The sequence below is a fragment of the Jaculus jaculus genome, chromosome 12 (assembly GCF_020740685.1).
Source record: "Jaculus jaculus isolate mJacJac1 chromosome 12, mJacJac1.mat.Y.cur, whole genome shotgun sequence".
NCBI lineage: Eukaryota > Metazoa > Chordata > Mammalia > Rodentia > Dipodidae > Jaculus > Jaculus jaculus.
Genome location: NC_059113.1, coordinates 109,391,948 through 109,419,566, shown reverse-complemented (window position 1 = coordinate 109,419,566; position 27,619 = coordinate 109,391,948). Strand labels below are relative to the sequence as shown.

Here is a 27,619-nt window from a genome sequence, read left to right as displayed (position 1 = left end):
GAGACAGAGAAAGAGGCAGATAGAGAGAGAGAGAGAATGGGCACACCAGGGCTTCCAGCCACTGCAAACAAACTCCAGATGCGTGTACTCCCTTGTGCATCTGGATAACGTGGTTCCTGGGGAATTGAGCCTTAAACTGGGTCCTTAGGCTTCACAGGCAAGTGCTTAACCCCTAAGCTATCTCTCCAGCCGAAAATGCAGGTCATATTTTAATTGTTCTCCCATTTTCTCTTTCTCAGAAGAAGCTTTACAACAAAAATTCTATCTTAATTAAATATTTTAAAATGTTTTTGTTTTTATTTTTTTATTTGAGAGTGACAGAGAGAGAGAGAATGGGTGCGCCAGGGCCTCCAGGCACTGCAAACGAACTCAAGACGCATACGTCCCCTTGTGCATCTGGCTAACATGGGTCCTGGGGAGTCGAGCCTCGAACCGGGGTCCTTAGGCTTCACAGGCAAGCACTTAACTGCTAAGCCATCTCTCCAGCCCTTAATTAAATATTTTAACAGATTATACACCCTTATTCCCTCTCCACTGTACCTGTTTCCCTGAGGCCCTCCTCTGTGGGGTTATGGGATTTACTATGGGGTCATTAAGGCCTCTGTCAATCTCAGTGGAATAATAAGGACACATGACTCCACTCTGTGTGTCTTACAATCTTTCTGTCCCCCTTCTACAATGACCCCTGATCCATGGGTGGCCTGCTGGCAGTATAATTTAGTGGTGAATTCTCTGTATGCTATGGATTTCTGATCACCATGTCTGTCACCCTTACCCTGGAGCTGGTTATTGTGTAAGTAGTAGCAGCAGTTAACAACAAATCTTAATTGGTGGTTATGGGCCCATTTCCAAACCCTTTCAAGGGCCCAGGAGCACAGCTTCAGGATATAGCAAGTGCTGCACTCCAGTGTTTCATGGAGTGTTTATAGGCACAGAACAAAGAAAATTATATTTACTTTTTATCAAATGAACTGATGGAAATGCCAGGTAAACAGTCAGGTTACAACGATGCAGGGCCATCTCTGCTGTTGGTTCCAGGTGCTTTGATGACATTCTCAGTCTTGAGCTGGTAGAAGTTCGGAGTCTGCACATGTCAGAAGGATATAGCTAATAGTCACAAGATCACACACAGAAGTGGAGAACAAATGGCCACTAGGGGCTAAGATAGCCCAATATTTTAGTTCCCAATGGTAACATTCCAGACTTCCAGTCACAGAAGGCCCCACCACATCACGCAGCCTTGGAGATGTCTAACCAGATACAGCTTCTGTCTGGCACCTCCAGTTCCCAGAGTCAAGACCATCCTTTTCACAGCATTGCAAAGAGCTTGGCGGCAATATGTCCATTTTCTTCACTATGGAAGTCCAAGTTTAAGTGTGTGAAAAACTTATGAAAAGCAAGGGTTGTAGGTTGACATTACATGGGTGAATCTGGAGGGGCCATCAGGCCAAGGGGCTTTTCTGGGTCCAGAGAAGCACCTGTGCATAACCATTTGTGAGCAGTCCAGGACATGGCTCACCCAGTGGTCCAAAACGAGGAATCCTGGTAGGTAGGGGAGGGAGGCCCTGAGTTACAGCAGAGCTTAAGTCAGCTGGAGGATACCAGAGCCTGCATCCTTCTGGATGGTGGGAAGTGTCTGCTCTGCTGCCTATGATGAGCCCCATTCTACACAGCCAACACTTGCACATATCAGTATCTCTGGAAAGGCAGCAGCTGCCATCAAGAAACATCAAAATAGATCCATGTGTATGCATATGTTCTTGTGCAATGGTCACATGTGCTGGTGGGAATGATTGAAGTTTCAGACTACGTAGATAGATGGATATCAGTGATGATCGTTTATAGAGGTGGAAATCCTAGAAATAACAGAATATCAACATGTGCATGTACATGGCAGTGGTCATATGTACAGGTGGGTATTGTAAAAGCATCAGAATATCTACATGTGTATGTATATGTGTGGTGGTCATATGTGCAGGTGGGTATCATGAAAGCATCAGACTATATTCATGTGTGCACATATGGGGTGGTCATATGTGCAGGTGGGTATTGTGAAAACTGCAGAATATGCACACTTGTATGTACATGTGTTTTCTGATAGCTCTATGTGCATTCAGGAATAGTGCCTGGACAACAAAGAATCCACCAGGCTAGTGTCTGACACATTTACCCACTTGCACACAGAATGGGAAGGAAATGGATGACACAAAACAGGACACGCAGTCTAAAGAGCAGCAGACAATTAAATGTAGGCAACTCACAGCTCGCTGGAGAAAGAGAAACCACTACCCAACAGGTAAGTGTACAGCCCAGAGAACATAGTGTGTGATGGGAGTTCATGGTTCAGGGAGCCAGGAACCAGGTGTGAGGAAAGAGAGAAGGGCCTGGTGCCACATAGGGGATCTTGAAGGCTGATTCACCCACCCCTTAGTACCAACTGGGAAGCTAGTGCCTTATGTTGCTCATATCAACACCCCTAATTTGTCACACGTTTAGAATTCCCCCAAGGTGTCCCAAAGACAACTGGCATAAGCATGGAATGTGTATCTACTAAGAGGTTCATTTTACAGGCAAGTAGCTTTACATTAACATAAACTTTTAAAAATATCTATTTTATTATTTATTTTTTTGAGGCAAGCATTTTTTAAGAGACTTGTCACCTGATTTATATTAGTCCCCACATGGTAACATTTCAAGGTCCTAAATCCATGGTAAGTAAAATTCTTATACATAGAAAACTGGATAAGTTTAGAAATTTTTCTTATAAATTGTAATACCATTAGATCATTAAACTTCTTGGGCTGTAAATGAGAAATTCTCAAAGTGAATACTAGTACTAGAAGACAATTGAAAAGTAGAAGTTTTACAACACCGATTAATTACTAATAAAAAGCCCTATTGAATATGCCACCAATAAAAATATACCTATGATTGTGACGAAATAGATCACACAATAAATATCAATTCAGGTGTGGATTATTGGATTGTCACGTGATGTTAGCCACAGTGGTAAGAATGATTTCAATTGTTTGATCATTCAGGTGTGGATTATTGGATTGTCACGTGATGTTAGCCACAGTGGTAAGAATGATTTCAATTGTTTGATCATCTCCAATTTGTTTCCTGCCTGAGCACTAACACATCTTTAATAAGTCCTCACTTGGATTTTCTACTACAGATTTTCCCTTAGCCAGCTCAGATACTGATTTGTCATTCTGTGACTAATCTTCATTTGCAGGAATGAAACTGCCCCATGGAATCCATCCTCAACATGGTCGTGGGCCACCTGAACTCCTGCATTCCTGAGGCGGGTGACATACATGACTCCATCATCTCGCAGGACATCATACTGACAGGTGATGATATAGGTCAAGGGTAAACGACTCAGCGTGCTGTTGTCAGCCAACAGGGGGGACGCCCTCACATCCAGCATCGCGGGATAGTTTTTCACCAGCTCTGAACTACCATGGGTGGGACTCTTATACACATGCCCTTTCTTAAACCTCTCGGGAAGCAAGGAACTCCAGTTCACAAATTTCAGCAGGTGGCTTGACTCTCTGGGGATGTGCTGGTTGAGCAGCATGGCTTTCTCAACGGCTCTGTCTGTGGTAAAGTATTCACTCCAGAACCAGACCATTGAGGACCTTGGTAAAATTGGAAAATGTGAGTTTTCTTGATATGATGGTAAATCCATGTCAAGAGCCTGAAGGGCAGGATATATCAGGACCTGGGCTTTGAGTTTGCTTTTGGCATAAATGAGCTGAAAACAAATAAAATTAAAATTGTTTCAATTAATAATATTATTAGACAATTCCTATAGTATTTTTGATTTAGCACAATATTTTGGAGGGAAATAAATTCACAATCTCAAAAAAAAATCAATCATCCTAAAGAATGTCTCAAAGGTCTTACTGATTTTCAACATATAAGCATATTTCCTAAATAAATATATACAGGAAAAATTTAGAGCCTGTGATGATTTTGTCTTTCTCTACAAAGGCCTTGTGTGCATGCATTTTGATCAAACTCAAAGAAGTAGTAAACCTGGTTCAGATTCAAACCTCAGGTTTCCCCAGTCAGGTAGATGCTGTGAAACAAGGCAATAAACACACTGAGCATTTTCTGCTCTGATTTTACTCAGACCCTGCAGGAGTCTGTCTTAGAGCCTCATGGAAGTGAGGAGCAGCTCATTAGTGTTCTTCCATCTGTAGCGAATAAAGTTGGATCCTATTTCATAATTCTGAAGTGTTTCCAAGCTTGTCTTGGCTACACACATTATCTTTGATTAGCATATAGTTTTAGGCCTAAGAGGACATTGAGTGATATTATTAAATGTGTGTGTGTGTGTGTGTGTGTGTGTGTGTGTACACATGTATACTTATTTTTCATTATTTAAAAAGTTTGGGCCAGGGCTGGAGAGATGGCTTAGGAGTTAATGTTCGTGTCTGAAAAACCTAAAGACTGAGGTTCAGTTCCCCCAGTATCCATGTCAAGCCAGATGCACAAAGTGCCACATGCATATGTAATTTGTTAGCATTGGCTAGAGCCTGGTGAGCCCATTCTCTCCCTCTCTCTCTCTCTCTCTGTCTCTCTCTCTCTCTCTCTGCTTGTGAATAAATAAATAAATAATGTTTTAAATGTTGGTCATATGCTAGGTATGTGGTGCATGCCTTTGATTCTAGCACTGGGGAGGCAGTGGTAGGAGGAAATAACACATCTCATCTGATACCAAAGTAGAGTGCCTCTTAGAGCAATGAGCAGCGTGCAGTGTAGAATTCATTTCTAAAGGTCAGTGCTTGTGTATAGCAGAAAAAAATCATAAAATTTCCACTTTCCTTTGAATGGAAATTAGGACTTTATTCTCAATGTAGTAGTGAGCTAGTTTTATGCACTTAAATTTTCCATTATTGTTTTTTGCACAATGCATGTATGTGAAATATTTAGGAGTAGAATGGGTTACTAAATTGAAGATGTGACTATGTGAAGTGTATAGGAGTGTTATTGTATGAAAATATTACTTTTAACCATCTCCCTACCACAAAACATTGCTTTTAAAACATCAACACTAAGGTTATTTCCTAGGTCATATATCCAATATCTCAAACAACTTTACCTATACAAGTTTGGTGTATTTTTTTTTAATTTTTTATTTATTTACTTGAGAGCAACAGACACAGAGAGAAAGAGGGAGAGAGAGAGAATGGGCGTGCCAGGGCTTCCAGCCTCTGCAAACAAACTCCAGACGTGTGCACCCCCTTGTGCATCTGGCTAACGTGGGAGCTGGGGAACCGAGCCTTGAACTGGGGTCCTTAGCCTTCACAGGCAAGCGCTTAACCGCTAAGCCATCTCTTCAGCCCTAGTTTGGTGTATTTTTATGATGTAATAATTAATAACTAAGATTTGTGATTTTACCTAAATGTCAAATGTATTAATGAAAAATTAATATATAAAAATTATTCCATCCCAAACAAGGAGTACCTATGAAAATGCTTACATTTTTATTTTTATGTCTTTCTGATTTTTTTCCTGTGGGAAATTTGGTAACTCTAGAAGTGGATGACATTACACAAGATTTAGTACTTTCCACTGATGAGTACTGCAGTTGTCTCCTTCTCTAGCTCATCATGACTGGTAGCATTGGCAGATTTGATGAGTATAGTCCCCAAGTATGACAAAGCAGATGGTGCCTAAACGTCCGTACTAGTCATGTTTAGGACACTGCTCTACGAAGCAATGTCATAACATACATACACCAAACCTGCCATAGAACAAGGGTAGGAACACTAGTAAAATATGTATGTAATAACCAGAGATTTTCTAATGTCTGAAATGAATATGTTTCCATGTAAAATGGCTAAAAGAGAATACCACGAATCTAAGACCTGTACCTGCTGAGTGACCGCTGCAGCAAGGTTCCCACCAGCACTGTCTCCAGAAACAGCTACCCTCTGGGGATCCACACCGTATGTTGCAAGGATATCTTGCTGCATGAACCATCTTAGTGCATCATATACATCTTCAAACTGAGTTGGAAAATGGTACTTTGGCGCTAGTCTATAGCTGTATGCAGAATGGAAATTCTTAGAGGAATTATTTTTCATGAAAATATGTGCATTCTTGCTCTTACCCTAAGATCAAAACAAAGCTTTTCTCTTACTTGTTCTTATAGATTTTTCATTCTATCTTTAAATCTTATTTTATGGTTTATTTTAATGTTTGAGACAAGGTATCACTGTTGAGCACAGGTGGGCCTGGGACTTGGCATATAACACAGCCCAGGCCTAAGTTCTTCACCCACCTGCTTCCTGAAAGTGTAGGCTTATAAATGCAAAGAGAAGAATCATTGTGATGCAGCTTTAATACAGTTAACTTTTATATCATAAAAGATTGACTATGAAGTTAGATTAAGGTTCATTTTTGTCTTGGGTTTGTTCCAGAGAAAAAAGTAGCAGATAAATTCACCCACTTTACTTTCTCCTAGAATGCTATTTTTGCAATAATTGCAGCAATAAATGACAAAAAGCCATGGGAATGATTCCATTTCAACTAATCTAAAGGTAGAGTTGCCATATAGTCACTATTTCTCAGTTTAGTTTTAACTTCATTTCACAACTCATTCATTGTTGGTTGATTTTCTATCATAAATTAGCATTTTTATTCATTCTACTCCATAGCAACTCAACAGCCAGCCGGAGCTATAGGAGACTGTGTCTATAAAACTAACCAACAGCCAGGCGTGGTGGCTCATGCCTTTAATCCCAGCACTTGGGAAAGCAGAAGCAGAAGGATCACCATCAGTTTGAGGCCACCTTGAGAATGCATAGTGAATTCCAGGTCAGCCTGAGCTAGAGTGAGACGCTACCTCATAAAACAACAAACAACAACAACAACAACAAAACCAAAAAAAAACTAACCACCAAAAAAGTGTATCCACAAGACTCAATACTTAAATTCACAACTCTTGGACATGTCTGACTTTCATTCCTGTCTTATCTGAGCTATTACTTTCTCTGGCTCTCTTCTGATTGTGCTCAAAGGTCTCTGTCTCCATGCTCACTTCTACCTTCATGGGAACCATTTACCCCTGGGATAACTAAGGGATGACAATGAAAGGTGAGAGCTACTTCTGATATGATAAACTTGCCCCCAGTTCAAGCCAGTCAGCAGTGGTCTTACTTGGTTGATACGACAACAGCATCAAGTGTATCTGCTGTTCTTCTGGACAGGACGTCATAATGAAACACAGCTGAAATAAAAGAAAATCAGTGGCACCCACATGAACGGACGAATGTTTCTCTCAGCAGAAAGCCAGCTAGAGAGCCAAGCGTGGTGAGATACACTTCCACTCCCAGCTCTCAGAAGGTTGAGGTAGGAAGATGGCAAATACTTTTTCTTCTTCAGTAAGAGTATGTTCTGAGGAAAATTATATTTGTAATATTTCATCCTCACTGTAAACTTTGAGTTTTTTCTGAATGACCCTTTTCCATGAACATCATTAGCATTTATTCCATTCCTTATATTTCTTTATTTCACTTTGTGTATGTAACTTTATGTGGGTGCTGGGGAATTGAACCCATGCCAGCAAGCTTGGCAAGCAAGCACCTTAAACTGCTGCTCCATCTCCCCAGCCTTATTTCTTTATTTCATAAAGTATATTTTAATTTTCAGTTGATACATGCTAATTGTATATAGTCTAGGAGCACATCATGATATTTAAGGACATATGTATGATATGTAGTCATCATACCTGGGAATGTGTCAGGCATATCCATCATCTCAGATATAAAATATTTCTTTGTGCTGGAAATACTCAAATTTTATCTCCTGCCTCCCTAGTGCTATGATTAAAGGCATGCATCACCACATACAGCCTATATGCATATTGCTATTCATTTTAAATTTGTATGTGTGTGTTCATGTGTGTACAAGTATGCATATGAGCATGGGCTCATTTTCATGCGTGCATTAGTTAAATACCTGATCATAAGCAACTTAGAAAGGACAGGGACCAGTTTGCCTTACAGTTCCAGAGGGCAGGGAAAGCATGGCAAGAGTGGGAAGCTGGGATCACCTCATCACATCAGCCTGGAGGAAGCAGGGAGAGAAAGTAGCAAATGGGGCTTGACTATAATGCTCAAGGCCTGGCCAGTGACACATTTCTTCTGCAAGGCTCCTCCAACTTCCTGAAAAGCACCATCAACTGAGGATTAAGTATTCAAAGAAATGAGTCTATAGCAGATATCTTACATCCAAACCCCCACATTTACCCCTAACTCCCATCAGTGTGAACATGTGCACGTGCACACCAGAGGACAACTTCAGGGTTCTTCCTCAAGAATGCCATGCATCGCACCTGAGACAGTGTCTCCTTGGCCTACAGTCACTGTAGACTGAGTAGCCAGCCAGCCCCAGGGTCCACCTGTCTCCTGCTTCCCAGTACTGGGATTATAGGCACACTGCTGGCCTATCTTTTTTTTTTTTTTTTTTTTTCCTGAGGATTGAACTTAATCCTCATGCTTCTGAGGCAAGATGTTTACTGGATGAAATATCCTCCCAACTAAACATTTGTTGTTCTTTAGGGATACTTTGATGGAAAAAATATGCAAGAAGTGCTTTGGGCACGAGAGACTTGAGCAAAGTAATTTTGGAATGTTTAAGGTTTTCTTTAGAAGAACCCTTTCATTGTAAGCCAGTTTCTCCACTGCCTGACCTCACAGACAGGCTCACTCTATAATGCTCCAAGTTATATTCCCCATGTTTTTCAGTGCCCATCAATACTTCTTCTTTGGTTCTGTCTGAGTTTAGTTAACATAATGTTTCCAGTTATATATATTGTTGCTGCAAATGTAGTTTGCATTCATCTTATATATAGATGCCATATTTTCATTATCCATTTAATTATTGTTGAAAACATATATTGGGTTCACATCCTCGCTATTGTGAGCAAAACAGCAATAAATGTGAGCATGCAGTTAGTTATTGCTTTAATGTTTTGGCTTTTTCCCCCTTTGTATCTTTATAAGACTAGAGTAGCTACATTTTATGGTAGATCTGATTTTATTTTTTATGAGACATCACCATACTACATTTTCCCTCTCTCATATTTGGAAGTAAAAATAGACAATTGGATTGAAGAATATTGGTTTCTGCAGTAGGGAAATGTGGGAGTGGGTAGTAGAAGGTTAAAACAAGCTACCAAAACACAGACAGAAATAGTATGAAGACAATGTAACTATATCCTATTTTATTAATAGTGAAGAGAGGAGTTCAAATTCTCCAAACATAAAGTACTAACAGGGAAACAGAAATGGTAATGGCCCTGGTTTAAATAATATGACATATATATGCAGAGAAATATCACACTGTAGCTCCTAACTATTGCTTGTTAATCCAAAAAACAAGAAGATGAAAGAGCTAACTAACGTTAAGTTGATCAGTATACTTATAAGCATATACCAAGTCCCTATACTACACCGCGTAAACAGGAATGGCTAAAGCAGAATTAACTAATATAGTGAATGCTGCAAATATCGCCAGTGCGAGAATTGTACCGATGCCGCTCACACGAAGCTGCTGTAGCTGTTGTATACACTTCAAAAGCCTCTGAGTGGCGGAGACTTTGTTAACCTGTATGACAGGGAAGAAACTTGCTATGTTGCTCATTGTATAATTTCATGTTTAAAAGTTAACTTTTGGGCTACAGAGATGGCTTAGCGGTTAAGTGCTCACCTGTGAAGCCTAAGGACCCCGGTTCGAGGCTCGACTCCCAGGACCTACGTTAGCCAGATGCACAAGGGGGCGCACGCATCTGAACTTGGTTTACTCTCTATCTGCCTCTTTCTCTCTCTGTCTGTTGCTCTCAAATAAACAAATAAAACTGAACAAAAAAAAAAAAAATCTTAAAAAAACTTTAAAAAAAGTTAACTTTTGCCTAACTACAACTGACAATTAAAAATTTGCTTTGTGGATAAAATGTCATGGCCAGTGAAAATTTAAAATGGTCTCATCCCTGAGCAGCTTGAGAAAAAATAAATTTGGTTATACTATATAAACTCATTTTATTTTTAGTTAATATATGGTAATATTTATTTAATTTTATTTTCATAAACTTATTTTACTTTTGAGTGGATATGTGGTGTTTTAGATATTCTTGTGGAATACTTTCAAACACAGTTGGTTTACTTGACTCTTCTCCCTGTGGACCCTGACCCTCTTGTGCCCTCTCTTTCAGTGCTTTTTTTTTTTTTCTTTTTTCTTTTTTGAGGTAGGGTCTCACGCTAGCCAGACTGACCTGGAATTCCCTATGTAGTCTCAGGGTGGCCTGGAATTCACAGCAATCCTCCTACCTCTGCCTCCCAGGTGCTGGGATGAAAGGCAGGTGCCACCATGACTGGCTTCTTTTATTGCTTTTCTGTTTCAACTCAGCTCAGAATTTCCTTCTATTTAAAAAGGTTTTCACTATTGTTTAAATAAATGAATACCAGTTCTTGAAGCGATTTGTATTCTGCACAAAAGTTTTCTAATACAACTAAAAATTCATGATTAGTAAATTTTTCTCCTGGCACAGAACGCAGCGCGCCCCTCCCCCACCGCCCTGCTGCAGCCCGCCTTCAGCTCGCAGGGCTCCCTCCAGATCCTCCCCAGCTGCCACTCGCCACACTTCTCCAGCGCAGCTCCCTTACCACCACCTGGACCTTGTGGCAAGCTCACACATTCCCTTATGTAAATACAATGCAAAGCCAGAATTTATACACAAATGGCATTTAGAATTATATATAATGAGCTTATATGTAAAATATTAGATAATATATTTGTACGAACGTATAAAATGAATAAAGTATATTAAAACACTCAACTGTGCACTCCCTTTTCCAACTAGGAGCTTCTTTCTCATTTCTTTCATACCAAAGTTTAATAAACGATCACAGCCAATTTCCCTATTTTGTCAGATTTCAACCATTCATCTATTAACTTCATTTCTGTTTTAGTTATAATATTTCATTAAACCTACAATTAATAATAATTTTCTATGTTCATGGAAATTTTCTCTTCTTTCTTTAAATTTTTTAGTTTTCCATATTCATTTTTCTCACCTTCAGAAAGAGTTTGGACATGGTTCCTTTAAATTTATGTAGCTTAAAATAGACATTTCAGACAGCTGAAGTGCTTTGTTTAAAACATGCACAACATTTTTGGTAAAATACATGCTTGACTGGCTGCAGAGATAGCTCAGCAGTTAAGGCATTTGTCTGCAAAACCTAGCAACCTGGCTTTGATTCTGCAGTACCCACGTAAAGCCAGATGAACAAAGTGGCATATCCACCTGGAGTTTGTTTGGCATGGCTAGAGGCTCTGGTATGCCTATTTACCCCCTCCCTCTCTCTCTCTCTTCCTCCTCTCTGTCTCTCTCTGCTTGCAAATAAATTAATATATAAAAAGACATACCTGACATATTTGTTGGAGAGAACATTTAAATAAAATCAATAAAATATATTTTATGTAAAAAAGTAAAATTCAACAACAGTCACATACCAGCACTCCCAAAACACCAACCACCACCATGAATATAAAATATGCCCCTTCGAAGTGTCTCTGACTTTCGCTTTGGCATATATATACGGACAGGAACACTATTGAAAGTTGTCTCCATCACAGTGACATTTTCATCGGAAGTGGGTGGGACTTCTTGAAAGCCCGTAACTGCAATGTTCGTGAAATGGCCAATTCCCAAGAATTCACCAACTACGATCTGGGAAGAAAGAGGGAATAAGGGATAATCTCACTTCTTACAAGTATCAAATGCCAACACAGCTTGTAAAATAGAAGTATGTTTTCTCAATGGTTGAGTGAAATAAATACTGGAATTTATCTATGTTATCACAGTGGGTGCTCAGGGCAAATAGAAATGTTATTGAGAGATTACAATGTGATTAAACAAGACATTATCCCTACTATAAAGAACCTTAAGCAGTGTGTGGTGGAACACACCTTTAATTCCAACACACACATGGCTGAGGTAGAAGGATCAGTGTGAGTCTGAGACCAACCTGAGACCAATTCCAAGTCAGCCTAGGCTAGAGCAAGACCCTACTGTGGAGTGGCTTGTTGTAGTGTGACTGACAAAAAAATGACATCATATATGTTATTAAAGTTGCTAAAATGGTCAGATACTTAATATGAAAACAAAATACTTATCATTAATGAGAATAAACAGCAAATCATCTTGGAAATAATATTCAAGGAAAGAGATATGGAGCAAATACCTCACACTCATGTGTGTTCTTGAGTTACTGGGAGGGAATTCCCTGCCCAGAAAGTCAAAGGAAGAAAGTTCATTGTCTCATTTTTCATTAACTAACCTCATAAGGAACAACAGGGCCCACTACAGATGGCCACTGCTCTGTGGCCCCAACAGTTTACTTAGCCTAAGTGGCAGCTATATTTATACATTTGCTTTTGTTTTTAATTCTACACGGAAATCTTGACACAAAAATCTCTGTGGGAGTTCATTTTTGTTTCTGAATACATGAATAAAACATAGAATTCTGCATTTTAAAACCAGTGTTACTTAGTCCTACCTTAACTGGAGGTCATGCCTCATAGTCTTTCTTTCAGCATTATTTCCCCTGTAAAGCACTGAGGTTCAGGTTGCTTATCTCAGACACCATGTCCTGTTGGATAATACTCAAAATCAAAAATGGCTGAATACTTGATACTCGTTCTCTTAGATGTCTGCATTAAAGAATCATTGAAAAAGCCGGGAGTGGTGGCACATGTCTTTAATCCCAGCACTCGAGAGGCAGAGGCAGGAGGATAACCATGAGTTCGCGGCCACCCTGTAACTTCACAGTGATTTCCAGGCCAGCCAGGACTAGAATGAGACCCTACCCTGAAAACCAAATATATTTTTAAACCATATATATATATATGGTTAAAATTGGTATGGGACACAGCTCACTCAGTATAGAATGCATGGTTAGCATATGCAAGGCATGAGAACACACACACACAGAGGAAGATATAAAGAACCAGCAAATTTCAACAGAAAGGTTTCCAAGGATATAGACATTTTATAAATAATAATCAAGTAACTATTTTCCATGAGTAAATTACTAAATATTCAGAGTTGATGAAATTATAAACTTACCAATTTTTTTATTGTTCTTAATATTGTGTCCACCAGCAGTAGACTCCAAGGTTCCTCAATATTTTCTGGGAGAGGTGTATACACATAATATGCCCCAAAGATTCCCATAATCACAAGCAAAAGAGTTTTTCTTCCCATCATGGTGCCTTCTGGTCTTCACTCCTGGACAAACCACAAATGAACTTTGAAATGTTTACTTTCAGTTTTACCGGTGTTTTTAAGCATGTAAGGTAAAGTGGTGTGTGATTTCTTCAGCACCAATTTTACTGCTTTGCTCACCTGGAGATATCATAGCAGGTTCATGAATAATTATACTTAGCACATAAAAGAAAAAGAGATTTGAAAAATAAATGGCACTTACCTTCATGGTCAAGAAAAATCCAATATCACTATGTTGCTAGGCAGTTAGTCAACAAACATTTAAGGTACAACATACTAACTGTGTGTGTGTGTGTGTGTGTGTGTGTGTGTGTGTGTGTGTGTGATTGAAAATGCAATTGATCCAGGATATACATCAAATAACAATTATTGAAGTAGGGGATGACTCGCAGAATATTAAAAAGTTAATGAGGATTTACAAAGTAAGATAGCCATGACTATATATATATTGTGTGTGTGTGTGTGTTAAATTCTCTTGTGTCTTACTAGGAGGAAAATTATCAGTGGTAACACTGTTAAAAATATGTACTTAACTAATAGTTTATTAGCAACTATTCTGCACTCCAGACCATGTATTAAAATAATTAAAACTTACAGAGTCTTCTACTTGGTTTTGTTGTCATACTAGAGTGTGACTCAGGTCAGAGGAAAGGTTCAGGAAGTTGTATGGGCTCATTCACCAGTGTGGAGTGGAGTCAGCTAGCTCACCAGGAGCATGTTAAAGCTTTACGTGTCCCAGCCTTCGCCTGACACTGTAGATAAGCTGCTATAAGAACACCAAGAAACCTTCCAAAGTCACAGAGAATCAAAACCAGACACATCAACTCACCTGAATCTCTTTGTACCTTCTGCTGTGGTCCAAACTTACTCCTGGGGCATTAGGAAGTTGGACCCAATGAAAAGATTAGATAATGGGAGCTTCAGCCTTTTCCCCGAGATCAGAACCCTAATAGAAGAGTCTTGAAGGAACATTTATGCCCCCTCTTCCACGAGGGAAACTCCTAGGAGAGACAATTGGGGAGGCAGAGCAAGCTATAACAAGTGTATTAGCTCCTTGATTTCACAGCCTAAGAACCATGACAGAGCTAAGGAGCTGGCTTAGTCAGTGCTCCCCAGGCAGGAGCCTCTTAGTGAGTTTTATCCTCAGCACCTATGTAAGCACATTTCACGTGGTGGCACATGCCTGGAATTCCAGCCTGATGTGGAGACAGATAGCTTACTGGAGAACTAGTCTAGCCTAATTGGTGAGTTACAGGCTGAGATACCCTGTCCCAAAGAGAGGCGGTGTCATACCTGAGGAAAGGAACTGAGGTTGTCTTCTAGCCTCCACGTACACTCACACCCACCTGTGCATCTGCACATGCATGTGCTATACCTATAGGAACGTGCATGCACACACATCACATCTACATGGAACCAGAGAACTGTTAGGAAAATATTGCTGTTGTTAAGAAATTATTTGTGGGCTGGAAAGATGGCTTAGTGGTTAAGCACTTGCCTGTGAAGCCTAAGGACCCGGGTTTGAGCTGACTCCTCAGGACCCACGTTAGCCAGATTTACAAGGGGGAGCACATGTGTGGAGTTCGTTTGCAGTGGCTGGAGGCCCTGGAGCACCCATTCTCTCTCTCTCTCTCTCTCTCTCTCTCTCTCTCTCTTTCTCCCCTCTCTCTCTCTCTCTCTCTCTCTCTCTCTCTCTCTCTCTCTCTCTCTGTCTTTCTTCCTCTTTCTCTCTGTGTCTGTCGCTCTCAAATAAATAAATAAAAATAAAGAACAAAAAAAATTTTTAAGGAATTATTCTTTCTAAAATATTTTTATAGAAGACAGAACAAACCGAAATAACCTATAATTTTTAGCTTTCCTGATGGTGAGATTCCAGGAACAATGGTATCCAGAGGTCTGCTATAAACCCAACTTTATCACTTCAAGGCAAGACTTAATATCTAGGTTACTGGTAAAATAGTTTTTGAATGATAGTATTTAAAAATACAGGTTAAGTAGGGTGACAGCCTACCTCAAAAAACTAAAAATAAATAAATAAATAAATAAATAAATAAATAAATAAATAAAAATAAAAATACAGGTTACGCAGGGCATGGTGATGCATGCCTTTAATCTCAGCACTTGGTAGGAGGATCACCGTGAGTTTGAGGCCACCCTGTGATTACCTAGTGAATTCCAGGTCAGCCTGAGCTAGAGTGAAACCCTACCTTGAAAAACCACAATAAAGAAATAAATAAAAAATAAAAATGTAAGCCGGGCGTCGTGGCGCACGCCTTTAATCCCAGCACTTGGGAGGCAGAGGTAGGAGGATCACCATGAGTTCAAGGCCACCCTGAGATGACAGAGTTAATTCCAGGTCAGCCTGGACCAGAGTGAGACCCTACCTCAAAAAACCAAAAAAAAAATAATAAATAAATAAATAAATAAAATAAAAATGTAGGTTATTGTGATTGCTAACTGACTTAAAAATTCAGGTGTTCAAAGCCTAGTCATTTTATTTCAGAGCAAGCTTATTTCATGCCAAGCTTACACTATACCTTCATTATATATCACATTACATTTATTACATCTTAGTCTTCATAGCAACTGAGAATATATGCACTATAAAAGGCTACTTTTAACTCTTTTTCAAGATCATTGTTAGGTCAAGATGGGCTTCCCCAAAATGGAGTCACCAAAGACATACCAGAGAGTGGGTCATCACATTCTTCAAGGAACCACCCAGCCATGATCCCTTCCTTGCCTAACAGCATCCCCAGGTCTAGGTTTCCTCCCCCTTATCTCCCAGGTCACCTGGTTACGGGTCTGGTATCACACCCTGGCTATTTCAGATCTTCCCTAAAGAACCTTTTTTTTTACTTCCCCCTTCCTCATCTTCCCCCAACTGATATAACCTATCTGTAATCCCAAGGTGACTACTACACTCTTGAGAGTCAGTCCTTGCAGCTCGTGTCCCCCCCCCCCCCATTAAAATTTCCACCTTTGCTTCAGAGAGGTCTCCATGGTCCTTGGTCACTCCTGAACCTCACAGACATATCTTTGCATATAAATAAAGCTGACACTTCAGCCTGGATTCTCAGCCTCAAAAGAATTGTTATTAACACAATTTACTGAGAAGTGGAAATCTAGGGCTTCCAGGTGCATGCACCATTTTGTTCATCTGAAATTATCTGAATGCTTGGGGAATCAAACCCAGGCCACTGGCCTTTGAAAGCAGGTTCCTTAACCTTGGAGCCATCTTTCCAGCTGAGATCCTGGGTCTTTATTATCTATTTACTTATATTCATTTGAGACAGAGGGAGAAAGAGAGAGAGGCAGGGGGGGGGGGGAGAGAGAATGAATGGGTGCACTAGAGCCTCTAACCACTGCAAAGGTACTCCAAAGACATGTGTACCCCCTTGTGCATTTGGCTTTTGTGGCACCGGGAGAAGTTACCTGGGTCATTAGGTTTCACAGGCAAGCACCTTAAGATCCTGGTTTTGCAGCAGTCAGTCTGTGTCTTTTAATTGAAGAGGTGAGGCTATTTGCATTTCCAGCTCTTAGTGAGGCTTTACCATGTGACCACCGCCTGGCTGGGTTGTCGGCATTTGCTTGCCTTCTCCCCAATAGCTTTGGGAGTTGGCTGGCTGGCCTGCTACCAGACACAATGGGCTCTTTTCTCTCTCCTCTATCTTGTTCTGTTTCTTCCTTAGTGTCGTTCTTACACATGCTGTCATGGTTCTGACCGTTTTTATACTTCCTACCTACATGATATCCATTTAAGAATTTTCTGGAGACCTGGTTTGGCTGTCATGAACTGCCTTCATATTTTTATTTCCACATCAGTGTTGAAAGAAAACTTTACTGAATATAACAGAAGTTATTTCCTTTCAGGGCTTGTTAAAAGTATTATTTTTTGTTTTGAAGCAAGGTCTCATTCTAGTCCAGGCTGACCTAGAACTCATTCTGTGGCCTGGACTAGCCTCAAACTTATGGAGATTCTCTTACCTCAGTCTCTTGGGTGCTGAGATTAAATGTGTTCACCACCACATCTGGCTCTCAAGGCTTGAGATATATCATCTCATGCTTGTCTGGATTTTAAGGTTGCTGAAGAAAGACCTGAAATTGTTCTGTTCAGTCTATAGTCCTACAGTCTACCAACTGAGTGATCAAGGGTGCATTAAAGTCATTCTGATATTCTTGTCTTGTATGTGAGTTGACATTTTTCACTCATAACTTTTAGTATTATTTCTTTATTTTGAATTTTTGCCATGGTATGATGTGTCCTAGCATGATTTTGTCAAGCATTTTGTCATTTCCTTTAATAAGTTCTCCATTCCTTCTTCTAGCCCATGAATTTTCAGGTTAGCTCTTCTGAATATATCACAAACTTCTTGGCCATATGGGTCTAAAGTGTTAAAGAAAAAAGAAAACAAAATAAAATACAAGAAACCATAGAAAAGGAAATGAAAATACATACCTACATACAAACCAAAACCCAGTAATTGGATCAATAACAACCCAAAATCGGAGAGGAAAAGAGAGAAGAAAGATAAAGAAAGGAATGAATAAATAAAGGAAAGGGAAGGCAGAAGGAAAGGAGAGAGGGAGGGAGGGGGGGAGGAGAAACAAAGAATATCCCTTTTCTAGTCTATACAGTGTTTGTTCTTAGAGTTGCACCCTGGAGAAGTCCAGCTTGGAGTGTTATGCTAATTTCCTAAACCCACAACTGAACCTTCAATGCAAGAAGCTTCTCTGAGGATACATGATGGTGGTAGGTGGGGCATCTGGGTGCCTTGCCATGCTGTCCTCTCTCTGTGCTGGCCTGGGGCAGTCACCCCTGGACAGGGTGTCAGGACCTGGAACCACTCTCCCTGCTGCTCTCCCCTTGGATGTGCTTGAAATGTTTTCCTGGCGCCATGTTTATCAGTGTTTTTTAGGATGGGCCTTCATGTAATTTCATTTGATTGCCTTGCTTTAAATTTATTGATTTTATTTTAATGTGATTTTACATTTTTTCCATCAGCACTGGAGAAGTAACTCCAATGTCTTTCCAACCTTCTGGAGTTCTGAGATATATACAGTATGCAGACACAGTTATGATTTATTATGGGAATATATTTACTATAACTAAGTAGAATGTTGTAACACTCTCTTTTTTTTTTATTTGAGAGTGACAGACAGAGAGAGAAAGAATGGGTGCACTAGGGCCTCTGGCCACTGCACACAAAACTCCAGACGCGTGTGCCCCCTTGTGCATCTGGCTAACATGGATCCTGGGGACTTGAGCCTCGAACTGGGGTCCTTAGGCTTCACAGGCAAGTGCTTAACCGCTAAGCCATCTCTCCAGCCCTGTAACACTATCTTAATGCTGGGCCTGGTCCTCCTTTGACTCCATTTGAATTGTCAATATTTGACTCATTTATATTTGAATCCAAGTCCTAAAAGGTACCACAGGTCACAGTACTTCATCTGCAAGTCCATGAGTAAAGTTCACATACAAATCATCAATTTATGTTGTTTTTTAAAAAACATTTTTGTTCATTTGACAGACAGATACAGAGAGAGACTCAGAGAAAATGGGTATACCAGGGCCTCTTCCCACTTTGAACAAATTCCAGACACAGGTGCCTCATTGTTTCTCTGGCTTTACATGGGTACTGGAGCATTAAAACCTGGATTAACAGCCTTTGCTAAGTGATCACCTATAAGTGTTGAGGCATCTCACCAGGCATTTTATGATACAAACTCTTGGGTTTCCTAACAGCATTTTATACATGTGTATCGTCTTATTTCATTGCTTTTTGCCCATCCCCACCATTCCCACGTGGTCTTGCTTCCTGCTTGTTCGTGCTCCTCCTCCGAAGCCTCCCTCCTGGCTTCACACCACCTATGTTCTACCATCATCTCTTGTCCACTGTCCTTCCCTTATACTTCCCTCTTCACTTTTTCATATTCATTGCTCTCACCCACTTGCTCATCTCTATACATTTAAATCTAGACCTTTTTATTTAGCTATAAAGAATTTAACATCAGGCATGGTGGCACACACTTTTAATTCTAACACTTGTGAGGAAGAGGTAGGACAATAACTGTGTTGGTTTGATTCGCATGTTCCCCATAAATTTAGGTGTTCTGAACGCTAGATTCTCAGCTGATGGAGATTTGGGAATTAACATCTCCTGGAGGCAGTGTATAGTTAGGGTGAGCTTATGGGTGTTATACCCAGTTTCCCCTTGCCAGTGTTTGGTACACTCTCCTGTTGCTATTGTCCACCTTATGTTGGCCAGGGGGTGATGCCCACTCTCTGCTCATGCCATCATTTTCCCTGCATCATGGAGCTTCCCACTTGAGCTTGTAAGCCAAAATAAATCTCTGTTTTCCCACAAGCTGCTCTTGGTCAGGTGATTTCTACCAGCAATACGGACCTGACTACAACAGTAAAGTGGTACCAAGGAGTGGGTTTGCTGGTAGACACCTGACTGTGGCTTTGGCCTTTGGAGTTGATTTTCAAGAGGAATGTGGAAGGGTTTGAAACCTTGGCCTAAGAGATGTCTTGCAGTGCTGTAAGTACAGCTTGATGGACTATTCTGGTCCGAGCTGCAAGACCTGAATGCAGTAAGAACTATGGACTGTGAGGTTTGGCTTATGAGGGTGAGACATAGCTTTGCTTGGACTGGGCTAGATACAAATTATATCAAAAACTGGCTATTATGCCTGTGTCCTGAGAAATTGTACAGGGTTGCTTTGCATAGAAATGAACTCCTGTGAGCAGAGGGATATGACACACACACAAATTTAAAAAAAAAACAAAAAACTTTGGGTGAACTGTTGCCTGTTCAGCTGCAATTGAGAGATTATAACATTTGAGATTGGGCCAGCTGACCTGCACTGGGGCAACAGGAAGAATGTAGACTCTTTTGAAGGGGCCTGAATGCTAAAGGAGTGTCCTGTTGTTAAAATCTGCTTTATTCTCCCCTGTATTAACAATTGGTACCCTACCTTATATTGTGGAGTATAAGAAATGCAGGAAAGAGAGGGTCATTGAGTTTGCAACACGGTTTTGTGTTTTGGAAATGGCCATGGACAGTGTGAAGCAGGTTTTCTGGAGGTATACATGGAGACCCAATGGGACCATGAGGATGAACCGTAAGTTGCAGTGGAGGAACAATGGAGATGCCAGGACCACGAGATGGCTGCTAAGGAAAGCTGCCAGCCTGATGAAGTTTTCCAGGACTGTGAGTAGCCTAGCTGGAGGGGCGGAATTGGAATGCCAGAGATATTGCTGCTTAGAATTATCGAACTTGGAGATTTGTCACTGGCTAGAGTTGTTGGACTTGAAGTTACAGAGTTTGATGTTTGCCGTGGTTGTTTTAAATCTTGTATTAGCTGAATATTTCTTTGCTATGCCCAATGCTATCTTTTGAGTATTTATTCTGTGCCATTATGGGGTTTGGAGGGGGATTTCTTTTGGTTATTATGGCTCAGTTAAAAGATCTTGGACTAAAGGGATGTTTGAACATAATTGGGATTGATAAAATTTTTGGGAACTTTTAAAGTTGGCCTGAATGTATTGTATTTTACATCATGTATGGATATCAGTTTATGGGGGCCGGGGAGGAATGTGGTGATTTGATTCATGTATCCCCCATAAACTTAGGTGCTCTGAATGCTAGGTTCCCAGCTGATGGGGATTTGGACATTAACACCTCCTGGAGGGACTATATTGTTAGCAGCGGGCTTATGGGTGTTATAACCAGTTTCCCCATGCCAGTGTTTGGCACACTCTCCTTTTGCTGTCCACCTTATGTTGGCCACGGCGTCATGTCCATCTTCTGCTCATGCCACCATTTTCCCCTACCATTGTGGAGCTTCCCCTCAAGCCTATAAGCCAAAATAAACCTCATTTTCACTGCAAGATGCTCTTGGTTTGGTGATTTCTATCAGCAATGTGAACCTGACTGCAACAATCACCATGAGTTCAAAGCAAGCCTGAGACTACCTAGTGAATTCCAGGGCAGCCTGGGCTAGAGTGAGACCCTACCTGGCAAAAAAAAAAAAAAAAAAAAAAAAGAAAGAGGAAAAGAAGACAGAATTTGTCATCTGCAAAATCAGAACTGGATGAACCACAAAATCATTATATTGAGGAGGATATGCCAGACTCATAAAGCTGAATGTTGTGTGTTTTCTCTTGTGTGCCTCATTCATTTTCAACTCTGGTAAATTCATAAAGTATCTAGTAACTCAGTGTGGAAGAGTGATCTGTGAGCGTCTGCTGATGTGAACATCCCACAACCTTCTCATAGCCTGTGGGCCTGATGCTTCATCCTTCTTTTGCAAATAGCAGAGGTAATTGGTGTTCTGCAGCTGTGGAATGCATAGAGTTCTTCACTAAGTTATTCTTAGCAATGAGATTAATTAGTCTGGTTCATAAGTTTTAGCTGGTTGGATTAATTATCCTCAGCTAATTATTTGCATCAACATAATCCTTGGGTATTTTTCCTCCAAGAAGTATTAATCTGTTCTTGTTAATATAATGAACTACCATCTTCTTAATGCTCATGCAATCAAAATTGTCCTAAATATGGGAATGACAATGCAAGTCCCTGCTTTCCCAGGGGCTGGGCTTCATCATACTGGACTCCCGAGTGAAAACAGATTATACTAGAATTTATGGTAATGTTGGGAAACAAGCATAAGCATTTGCTTGAGTTTGTGGCTCTCTCAGAGATTTCATCAGATGTGGGAGAAAGAGGCTGTTAGAAGGGCTTGGTGATTTATTCATCCAAAGCATGTGTTAAGTCTCAATTATTTTTTTCTAAAAGACTCACTCACATGGTTGAATTATCACCTCTGCTCTAGTCATCTCCTTGTGTTGTCTATCATCCTACTGGTACATGAGATTAAGTACTGGTGATGACAGAGGCAAGTTTGGTAAATCTAGGTTTCCCCAGGCTCAGCAATCTTCAGGTACTAGGACTGAGATGCGTAAGTGTTAGCTCCTATCTGAATGATCATAGATTATGTCAGACACAAGGTGAGTAGAAATGTGTTTGAATGATCATAGTTACTCTAGGAATGACATGAGTAGACAACCGTATGAATTATCATAGCAGAAAAAAGAAAGTTTTAGAGAAGTGAATAAATAGTCCTCAGCATTTAAAGACACTTGTTTGCAAAGCCTAACAGCTAGGGTACAATTTGCTAGTATCCACTTAAAGCCAGATGCACAAGGTGGCACATGAATCTAGAGTTTGTTTACAATAACAAGAGGCCCCCTTGCACACTTATACTCATTCTTTGTCTGTCTCTCTTACATAAATAATTTTTTTAATAAGTAGTGAGTAAATAACAGAGTAAGGATAAATAAAAAGAGCACCATCACCGAACAATGATGTTAACAACAATACAATAAAAACTGAAGGTCATTAGTTCCTTGAAACATACCAGATACTAGGTTTCATAGGAGCATCACCCTTGGCTTTTATTAGTGTATTTCTCATTTTGTTTCTTTAATAAATGATTGCTTATATGTTTAAAGATTTTATGTAAGCCAACTCATATACAAGGTAAAATTTTACATATGTAAAATTTTCAATTCATTATAGTAAATTGTCCCGTGGAATCCATCCTCAACATGGCCGTGGGCCACCTGAACTCCTGCATTCCTGAGGCGGGTGACATACGTGACTCCGTCATCTCGCCGGACATCATACGGACAGGTGATGACATAGGTAAACGACTCAGCGTGCTGTTGTCAGCCAACAGCGGGGACGCCCTCACATCCAGCATCGCGGGATAGTTTTTCACCTGCTCTGAATTACCATGGGTGGGACTCTTATACACATGCCCTTTCTTAAACCTCTCGGGAAGCAAGGAACTCCAGTTCACGAATTTCAGCAGGTGGCTTGACTCTCTGGGGATGTGCTGGTTGAGCAGCATGGCTTTCTCAACGGCTCTGTCTGTGGTAAAGTATTCACTCCAGAACCAGACCATTGAGGACCTTGGTAAAATTGGAAAATGTGAGTTTTCTACATATGATGGTAAATCCATGTCAAGGACTGAAGGATATAACAAGGTCTGGGCCTTGGGTTTGACATTGGCATCTGGGTCCTCTATGACCTAAAAGCAAATAAAAATGAAATTTTAATGAAACCATTTTTTATTTAAAATATACAACTCTAAGAAAAATACTGATATGAGATGAATTTAGATTCTGAAAAAGATAAGCAACATCAGTTGTAAAAATCTCATAGAAATTTCTAACTATCAATATTTCTAGTGTGGAGTACAGTTTAGGATTATGAAGCTGGCTGGTACTATTTTACCCATGGGTAGAGGCAGAAAGCAGCTAACTTGTGACTCAAATGAAAAATACTCTTTTAAAGAAATACTTTTTTTTGTTTTAGGGAGAGATAGAGAGGGTGAGTACGGGCACCACTAGGCCTCTTGCCACTGCACACAGACTCCAGATGCATGCACCACTTTGTGAACCGAGCTTTCCTTGGGTACTGGAGAATTGACCTCAGGCCTTCATGCTGTGCAAGCAAGCACCTTTAACTGCAGAGCAATCTCTCTAGTCCCTAAGTCATTCTTCAAATCAAGAATTTCCCTCCAGAGGCAAGGTATGGTGACATATGCCTGTGATCAAGCACCTGGGAAATTGAGGCAAGAGGATTGTGAGTTCAAGCTCGGCCCAGGCTACATTGTTTCACTTTGTCTCCAATATTTTAACATAGTAACAAGCTAGCATATTTACATTGTTCTTGTTCATGTCTGAAATATATTTTTGTAAGATTTTTTAAATCAAACAAACCTCAACAACATACCTGATGAGTCACCACTGCAGCTAGATTCCCACCAGTGCTGTCTCCAGAAACAGCAACCATATGTTGCAAGGACATCTTGCCGCATGAACCACTGTAATGCAGTGTAGAGAAGAAAAAAATGTCTTGTGTTGGCTTTTGAAATGTGTTTTCACTTAGATCTAGTTTTGGAAAGTGTATGGATGCAGGATGGACAATATATACACACCTGGTCTGGACAATGCTTGCTTCACACATAAGATAATTTCAACATAACATAGAACCTTCTAGTAATAAGTGGTTGGAGATAGCCTAGCCTGCTACAGGGGATATGTTGTAATCAAAGAATGCCGTGAGGCCATACAGACATACAAAAATGCAGATTTTATCAAGGAGTTTTCAACATCAAGTGCTAAATATTTTTAACAAGCCAGATACACACTAAGTCTAAACTTGTGTTTAAATTTCATACTGCTTGAAATTAGTGGATGGTAGGCAATCTAATCACATTTTCCTGATCCAAATTATATTCTAAGTCTATGTTAATTTCCATCAAATCAATTTTCTTCTGTTACCTAGACAAACGTATCCCTTCTCCCATGATGCCTTTTCCCCCTCTGTGCTTCTCTGTGTTGTCTAGATCAAACAGCATTCAATATTGTCCTCCATCCAATACCTCGTATTAATCCAGAATACCTCAATTTCTACCATTTTATCAATCTACGAACCTCCCTGACCTCTCATGGTAATGTAAATTACATGTAAATAAAGCATACAAAGTAGTTAGCTTACATATGAGATGACAAGTTAGTACTTGTAAAACAAAATTTGATGTGTCAGGAAGCAGAGGTAAGAGGTTCATCGTGAGTTTGAGGCCAGCCTAAGACTACATAGTGAATCCAGATAACCTGGGCTAGAGCAAAACCCTATCTCACAAAAAAAAATTAATGTGATAAAAAGCTGTCTTAAATGTTACACATATAATATAAACCATACATATTATACCAATGATATTATGTATAATATATTGTGTAACTATTTATATGAATATATAAAATATACATCAAAATATTCAACTCTCTATTTTATATCAGTAGCTTCTTATTTTTATAGAAGCGAACAAAACACTATAATAAAATTTCTATTCTCTTATATTTGACTCACTTTCAATGCATTCCACCTTGGTTTTCAATAATAATATACACCAATGAAACCTTTCTTTTCTTAACTACAGTTTGCTACATCTTTTGGTATTCATCATCTTCTGTAAAAAGTCAATATAGTTCCCTTAACATGGTTGCAAAGGAGTAAGTTTCACAGAGCTGAAGAATGGGAATCTCATATACACGACTTCATGCTACTTCAGTATCACAATAAAATGGATTTATAGGACAAACTAAAACTCTCAACAAAGGCACATACCAGCACTTCCTAGACAACAACCACTACCATGAATGTAAAATACGCCCCTCTGAGCATCTGTGCCTTTCATTTTGGCACATATGCATGGACAGGAACACTGCTGAAAGTTGTATCCATCACAGTGACATTTTTGTCAGAAGTGAGTGGGACTTCTAGAAAATGCATTAGGAACATTAATATGTTCATGCAATGGTTGACTCCCCAAACCTCAGCAAACAAAGCCTAAGATGAGAAAGAGAGGAAATCACATCACTGGATTACAAACATCAGTGGCTCACTTGTTTCAGCACACACAGGAAGTACACGCTCCCAGGTGAATTGAGTGTTGTTCTGTGCTATACCACGGGGAGATCAGGTGCTATGCTGGTACAGGCATTGGCCCAGCCAACTGTCTACTTCTTGTCTTTCAGCAAGAAGTTCTCTCTCTCTCTCTCTCTCTCTCTCTCTCTCTCTCTCTCTCTCTCTCTCTTTTATAGAGAAGACTTAGTCAACAGTGACACTGAAACGAAGAACACAGAATGTGCTCCATTGAATCCAAGTTTGTCTCAGGGGAACTGACATAGACTTTACCATCACATAGAGAAGCAATCTGTGGCAGAGAGCAAGAGGCGCATGGGGTTTGAACGGTCATGGTCAAGGTGTTGTCTTTTGGTCATTATCTGTGCTCTGCTTCTGCAAGTATTCCCAAGAAACTGTTATCATGGCCATCGTTTCAGAATGGCTGTGGTTCTTGTAAGATGTCTTTTTTCTCCACCAGTGGAGATTTGGTACAGCGTCACCCTCACAGGTAATGTCCTCACTCTGTGGGGGTGGGCAGGCTTTGTCTGCCTTTGCTGCGCCCTGCAGTCCAAAGTGCATGTTGGTTTAGAAAAATGAATCTTAAACTTGTGCCTTCGGTCTAGAGTCCATTTGTTTTAGTTTAATTCTGCCCTGTGGGTATTTCAAGCTTTTCTAAATAACTTGAATATTCTCAAAGATGTACTCACTAGGTGACCAATACCCAGTCTCTTCAGTTAATACAAAGGCAGCACTTGGAGGGTATAGTGCACAGGCTTGTCTAACTATCTTTGCTCAGAGAGGAGAGGGTGATGTTGCAGGTGGGAGGACAGGAGCACAAGCTGGAAAAGTTTAGCATTTAGAAATCTTATGCACTTAAGAAACAGAAATATGTTCACTGCACAAAAGGAGCCAGCAACACTTAACCTCACAGAGACATGGAAGTCCTTCCTCCACTATTTACCTTCATTTTAAAGCGAAAGTAGAGTCTTTGGCTCAGTAGGATAGTTTACAACATAGACAAAAATAAAAGCCTTTTACAAATTCACCAGACAGTGCTAGTACCCACAAAGAGACTCTTTTATTGATTACAAGTACATCTCATAGATGCACCAGTAAAGTATCCACCTAGTCAAGGCTAATTAGATGTAGACCAGATGTCACACAGAAGAAAAACTTACTTGGCCAATTTTCTCATCTTACTGATATTGATGAAAAACAGCAGAAATGTCACAATTTTCACTTGTAATTTTCTGTGCATAATATGTGGATGAAATGCATACTGTGTAAAAGAGAGCGCTTGCTTTTAATCATGAAAACATGAAGTTTTGTATTATACTTATATAAAGTTTAAACACACAGTGCTACACACACACATACACACACACACACACACTGGGAGAGACAGAGAGAAGGGTACACCACCACCCTCACATTAATATGATAACTGCAAGTGTGGAAATCCTGAAAATGCACACACTCATAATTACACATTTAAAACTAGGTATGCCACACATGTAACTTTTTCACTGAGTAACTTTGAAAACTTCAAAATTGAAGCCAGCACACTGTTTATTTTCACTAATTCCAGCTCAGGCCACACTAAGATTCCTGAGTAGAGACTGATTTTTTTTTTTTTTTTTCCAGAATCAAGGATCAGTCCTCATGAGAGGCTCAATATTGTGAAGAGTTTGGGGTATGCAGGATACACTACTTTGTGGAAATCACTTCCCCTACTGTCTTCAGAGGGCCAGATGTCCCCAGTCATGTATCTTGAACAGACCCGATACCAAGCGATGTGGGGCAGCTCAAAGTGCAGGGCGACCCGCAT

At 40.1% G+C, this 27,619-nt stretch overlaps 1 protein-coding gene and 1 pseudogene across 1 annotated transcript; both read right to left on the bottom strand.

Moving 5' to 3' along the window:
* Positions 1-3,051: 3,051 nt before the first annotated feature.
* LOC101614483 (arylacetamide deacetylase-like) lies at positions 3,052-13,298 on the bottom strand. The gene is made up of 5 exons (XM_045131796.1): positions 13,148-13,298; positions 11,533-11,749; positions 7,177-7,246; positions 5,889-6,060; positions 3,052-3,760 (listed from the first exon to the last, which is right to left on the bottom strand). Exons 1-5 carry the CDS (start codon positions 13,286-13,288, stop codon positions 3,173-3,175), a joined length of 1,188 nt encoding a protein of 395 aa, XP_044987731.1. The 5' UTR covers positions 13,289-13,298; the 3' UTR covers positions 3,052-3,172.
* A 9,564-nt stretch (positions 13,299-22,862) lies between these two features.
* LOC101614191 lies at positions 22,863-27,619 on the bottom strand (annotated as a pseudogene).

What these genes read in the sequence shown, in the direction of transcription:
- LOC101614483 (XM_045131796.1), bottom strand. Translation starts at nt 13,288, where the DNA reads ATGATGGGAAGAAAAACTCTTTTGCTTGTGATTATGGGAATCTTTGGG. An exon ending in GCTGTTGTCGTATCAACCAA is followed by an intron (nt 6,061 to 7,176) that starts GTAAGACCACTG and finishes TTCTGCATACAG; the next exon opens with CTATAGACTAGCGCCAAAGT. An exon ending in CTGCAGCGGTCACTCAGCAG is followed by an intron (nt 3,761 to 5,888) that starts GTACAGGTCTTA and finishes ATTTGTTTTCAG; the next exon opens with CTCATTTATGCCAAAAGCAA.